Source organism: Pseudomyrmex gracilis, unplaced genomic scaffold, assembly GCF_002006095.1.
Source record: "Pseudomyrmex gracilis isolate BER0280 unplaced genomic scaffold, ASM200609v1 scaffold_194, whole genome shotgun sequence".
NCBI lineage: Eukaryota > Metazoa > Arthropoda > Insecta > Hymenoptera > Formicidae > Pseudomyrmex > Pseudomyrmex gracilis.
This window is the reverse complement of record NW_018020778.1, coordinates 169,903-175,087: the sequence shown is the minus strand read 5'-3', so window position 1 is coordinate 175,087 and position 5,185 is coordinate 169,903. Positions and strand designations below refer to the sequence as shown.

General features: G+C 34.7%; 2 protein-coding genes across 5 annotated transcripts; one reads left to right on the top strand and one right to left on the bottom strand.

Annotated features, from left to right (window-relative positions):
• Positions 1-443: 443 nt before the first annotated feature.
• On the bottom strand, positions 444-5,011 carry LOC109858238 (ADP-ribosylation factor-like protein 6). 3 transcript variants are annotated; one of them, XM_020435307.1, is made up of 4 exons: positions 4,861-5,011; positions 4,067-4,342; positions 1,254-1,433; positions 444-1,050 (listed from the first exon to the last, which is right to left on the bottom strand). In XM_020435307.1, exons 2-4 carry the CDS (start codon positions 4,281-4,283, stop codon positions 839-841), a joined length of 609 nt encoding a protein of 202 aa, XP_020290896.1. In that variant the 5' UTR covers positions 4,284-4,342; positions 4,861-5,011; the 3' UTR covers positions 444-838. The 3 variants fall into 3 exon arrangements, with proteins under 3 accessions (XP_020290896.1, XP_020290897.1, XP_020290898.1); XM_020435308.1 differs by having other exon boundaries at positions 4,160-5,009; XM_020435309.1 differs by lacking the exons at positions 4,067-4,342; positions 4,861-5,011 and adding an exon at positions 1,631-1,714.
• LOC109858236 lies at positions 1,541-4,027 on the top strand. 2 transcript variants are annotated; one of them, XM_020435304.1, is made up of 4 exons: positions 1,541-1,842; positions 1,923-2,410; positions 2,526-2,861; positions 2,968-4,027. In XM_020435304.1, the coding sequence occupies exons 1-4, from the start codon at positions 1,578-1,580 to the stop codon at positions 3,808-3,810; spliced, it is 1,932 nt and encodes a 643-aa protein (XP_020290893.1). In that variant the 5' UTR covers positions 1,541-1,577; the 3' UTR covers positions 3,811-4,027. The 2 variants fall into 2 exon arrangements, with proteins under 2 accessions (XP_020290893.1, XP_020290892.1); XM_020435303.1 differs by having other exon boundaries at positions 1,542-1,842; positions 2,523-2,861; positions 2,968-4,026.
• Positions 5,012-5,185: the final 174 nt, after the last annotated feature.

The following is a 5,185-nucleotide window of genomic DNA, read 5'->3' as shown; positions in this document are numbered from 1 at the left end:
GCACTTTAATGGCACTCAGCGACTTGTAGGCAAGGGGAGAAGAGAGGAAGAGAGGGGAACCGACTGTGCTGCCGCCTGGCCTAGGGCACCTCCGAAATGAACTACTAAAACTTCCGGAGCCAAAAAATACGGCGAGTTTGAACCCCCTGACTCGAACCGTGTGCGGCGTGACGTAAATAGGTAAAAGGATGACTTCTGTAGACGCTGCAAGTATGCTTATACTAGGGAACTGTCGACAATAGCGATATCTCGTGAGAGCGCGTTAAGTTAAGGATTTCGAAATATCAGAACGTGTAAGCACTGAATTTACGACAGACCTTTCGATGACCTTTTATGATATTTGACATTTTGTCTTGATGTTTTTACGTCGCGTTCATGCAAAAACATATTTTATTTAAGTAATGTATATAGAAAATTAATGTGCTAAATCGACTAGATGTGAGTTGACCTTGTACTGTGATCTTTTTAATCGTTTATTTCACACACACATAATACAACGTGTAGCTGCGTTCTGGGAACGCGCTATTGCGTCATTCTTTATCGCTTATTAAGTAGATATAAATAGATGAGATAAAATACAAAACTATTGCACACTTTAATGTAATAAATCAAAGATCGCGGAATAGTGTATAACAGCATCAATTTTGTATACACATATATGTGTATTATTATTATTTTTATTTACATTCTTTGCTAGATGTGCTTTAGACATTTTTATTGGACGGAATTAGATATCATTATGTATTGCAATGTATGTCAATTTGATGATACGATAAATTTCATGAGAATATATCAACATTGGAGTAATGTCGCATTTCGTGTTCTTTAACAATTCAATTTATCTCTTGTTAATGTATATATCGCGAATTTGATCCGTCAGCCATTCAATTGCTGGTTGCAGACCTTCGCCAGTTAACGCATTCGTTGCTCGTATGTGCCAAGGTTTGTTTTGTATTCGATCAAGACCCAGACCAGCAACTAATTTTACAGTAGTCAACGAATCGGGCAGGTCCATCTTGTTCGCCAGAAAGAGGATGGGTATCTTACGTCCTGAAATGTATATATGTTCACTTTGTTCTTCTCTCTTTCTCTTCATTTTTCACACGCGAATTTATTACTTTCTTCGTTGTGTATATGTATATTTTTCGATATTCAATTTATTAATTAAATTATTAAAATGAGTCTATATCTCTCTCTCTCTCTCTCTCTCGGATTTGTGTTTGTATGTGTGTAAACAGACAAAACGTTTTTACCTGCTACATCAGGATGTTGCAAAAGCATGTCTAATTCTTCTTTAACAACAACCAATCGAAGTTTATCGCTACTGTCAATTATAAAGATAATTCCGTGGCAATCTTTGTAGTAATGTTCCCACAGCGATCTATGACGATCGTGACCCGACATATCAAATGCGGTAAAATTAACATTTTTGACTGAAATAATAAAATTTCAAAATATATTACATTAAAAATAGTGTAATTATATAAAATAATATATATAAGACAATTTAAAGAAAAAATCAGAGAGAAGACTGAATGCGGGGTCGGTAAGAGAATGTGTAATAGCTTCTCCGCCCTATGCAATGTCCACGGAATAAAATCATGTTCACGTTTGAACATAAAGTACGTACCGACAAGTCGTTTGTGAACATGTCTGTAGTTGCTAATGTGCATCACCCATTGACATTGCGCTCGCTTACAAGGCGGGAAAGCTATTACAGTTTTTCATATAGGCCTGACCGCTCTCTCAGTTTTTTCTCTAATAACAGATTAATAATTTTCTTTAAATTAAAAAAAATGCAAAGATCTAGTACTAATACAGATGATAAACAAACGGAAAAAGGTGTCTATTTTGTGCTCAAAACATTCTAACCCTACTTGTCAAACGACACAAAACATCAAGTTGAATTTTTTGTTTTCTAGATACGACAGCTGTAGAAAAGAAAAAATTGCTTCGTCAAATAAGAGAACTGAATTCCATAATCGAACAGTGTAAGTGGAGTCTGGAGACATTGCGTTTTAAAAATGTGGAAGGACGATTAAACGAGCCAGCAAGTTTGAATGTTCCATCAAGCTTGAAAAATTTGCCAAATGTTGATGTCGATCTGCAGAATGATTTGTACAGATTCGCTGGTCTGAACTGCGTTAACGTTCATGGAAATGAAGTTACATTTAATTTTGTATCGACTTCAAATGAACAGGAAGCTAAAAACAAGTATGCTGTGCAGATGTTCATTAAAGATGGAAAAGGTCATTTGGGAAAATGGGTGATGCCTATGTCAATTGATATGAGTGAAATACTAGCTAAGACACCTATTGATAGCTTAAAAAACTTAAATCCATTTGTGAGGACTTGTAAGCATTATATTGATTGCTACACTGAGCGACAACAGCAGTTTCTGTCATTAAAGGTTTTTGTATTATAAGAACAAATATGCATGTAACATTGTTTTTAAAATACAATAAAAAAAAAACAAACTATGAATACACATGTGTATGTTTATATGCATATGTCTGTTTCAGAAGCATGTATCAAATATGCAGCACTTTAACCTACAATCTAATACGGGATATACCAAAATCAGTTTGGAATTATATGGAGTACATGATTGTGAAAATGATAAATATATAAATATAGTAGTGTATCTGCAATATCATTCTGATAGAACAAGACCACATAAAATCGAAGTAGAAACAAATGACAAAAATATCTTGAGCAATGATGCAAAACAGAGATTGAAAGTATGTTTAAAAGAATTTAAATTATCGGATTTACCAACAGCATTTGAAAGAGTTTTAGCAAATGACTCTGAATTTGCATGGATGAGAACAGACGACAGTGACAGCCCATTGGAATTACATGTAACTATTAGATTTAAGAACTTAAATGTGCAAAATTTAATATAAAAAAAGATAATATAAAACCAGATTCTCGATAACATACATTTCATGAAACTTTTATTTACAGTATTCTAGCGATTCCGACGAGGAGGGGTTTCTGGAACAGTTACAATCAGAACGGAAAAAATCCTTGAGACAAGCCAAGAAAAAGCAGGAACTAAGAAAAAAATGGAATAAAAGGAAACGGCAAAGATATACTGAATCGAAACTTACATCTGATAGTGATTTAGAACCAAATGAGTCTAATACTGAAGATTCAAAAAGAACAAGGAAGAAAAAACAAGCATTTAAAGATAATTCAGAAACAAATGCATCACATACTGAAAATCCAAGAGAAATTTTAAGAAACAAGAAAAAAAAAGCATCTAAAGATAATATAGAAGCAACTGAGTCACATAGTGAGAATAAAAGTTTAAGAAGTGGAAAAAAAAGAAAAACATCTAAAGATGATTCAGAAGCAGATACACTACTTACTGAAAACTCCAGAGAAAATTTAAGAAAAGGGAAGAAAAGAATTGCATCTATTCTGAAACAGCAACAGAATATTGATAAAAATTTGTTGGAAGATGATACACCAAAAGTAAAAAATAAATTAAAACAAATAAAACTGAATTTTCAAGATCATTTGGTTACATCCTCAGGCAGTGCAGAGAATTCTATATTTTCACCTAACCTGCGTAATAGATCTGACAAGAAAGCTACATTAATTACAAGTACTCCACTAGATCGTGGACGTACCAGTAAGACATCTTATCTGGAGGCTATAAATATCACAGATATTGAAAAGCCTAAGAAAACTAGAAATTTCAAGAACAGAGAGCTCAGAAATCTAAGAGCTCAAAACAATACTAAAACTCTAAGAAAAAGTCCCAGATTATCAAGATCTCCTAACAAATCTGTTTTCTCATGATGTTTAAAAATTATGGAAAAAATTCATTGCTTTTTTGAAAATAATCATATATATATTATAAATAATTTTATGTTATGAATATTGTACATTAATTGATTCGTGTTTTGTCATATGAAAGAAATAGTCATATAAATTAAATATTGCACAAGAATAAATGTGACGTGTAGGTGCAATAAAAAATAAATGTGTGAAGATACAGAAAGCAAAGTTCACAATTTCTTGGGTACTTTATTGCTGCACGTTATTTTTAACTTACATGCAAATTTTTCGATATTAAAACCAACAGTGGGCACTATGTCTATGCAACGGTCATCCTCGCGTTTGAAATTATTTATGACCGTCGACTTACCACTGTTATTAAGGCCCACTACTAAAACGTTCACTTCTTTTTTCCTAAGACCTAAGAGATTCGCTAAACGTTCGAATAATCTCATTTCTGTCGTCGCTGTAAACCGTTCTCGTTTATCGGACATCAATAGTCATCCCCTGTTTGTATCATAACCACAGACGATTTACAGTAGTAAGATAAAACCATAGACTTATATATAAATAGACCCAGCGTTCTGTGAGAGGAGTTGTCCGCGTCTTCTAAAGGACGGAACGATATGCATCCAGGTGCTGTCTCCGTCGCTCCGCCGGTCTGGAGGGGGAACGTCGATGGATAACGTTGAAGGAAAGCGAACTTAAAGGCGCGTGTACCGCACTTATATGTGTAATAGGGTAACTATTTTTACTGCAATTCAAAGTTATTTACGTACGTATGAAATGTAATATCTGCATGGGAGCCACAATGCGATTTGCAAATGCAACACTGAGACATTTTCTGTGTCTTTTTCCGTGTAACCTAACCTAACCCTATTACACATATAAGTGCGGTACACGCGCCTTTAAGTTCGCTTTCCTTCAACGTTATCCATCGACGTTCCCCCTCCAGACCGGCGGAGCGACGGAGACAGCACCTGGATGCATATCGTTCCGTCCTTTAGAAGACGCGGACAACTCCTCTCACAGAACGCTGGGTCTATTTATATATAAGTCTATGGATAAAACCATCCCTCCTAGTTTATATCAATCGACAATTTATGGTAAATTTCATATTGAGCACCACTGGTATAGAAATTGTTTGTATCTTTGACCAGAAAGAAGACTAAAATAAAGGAAATTCATAAAGGCCATCACACAAAATTACTTAAGATCGTAAAGGTACGTTTTCATACAGCAGCACGCTGCGGCAGCAAAACGTCACGTAAAGGGTCGTCTACAATGGAGGGTTTTAGACTGTAACAGTAAGAAATTGACAAATCACAATCGATTATTCTTCTGTACTTTGTCTGTGATTGGTCAATTTCTTACTATTACGGCCTACAACTCTCCA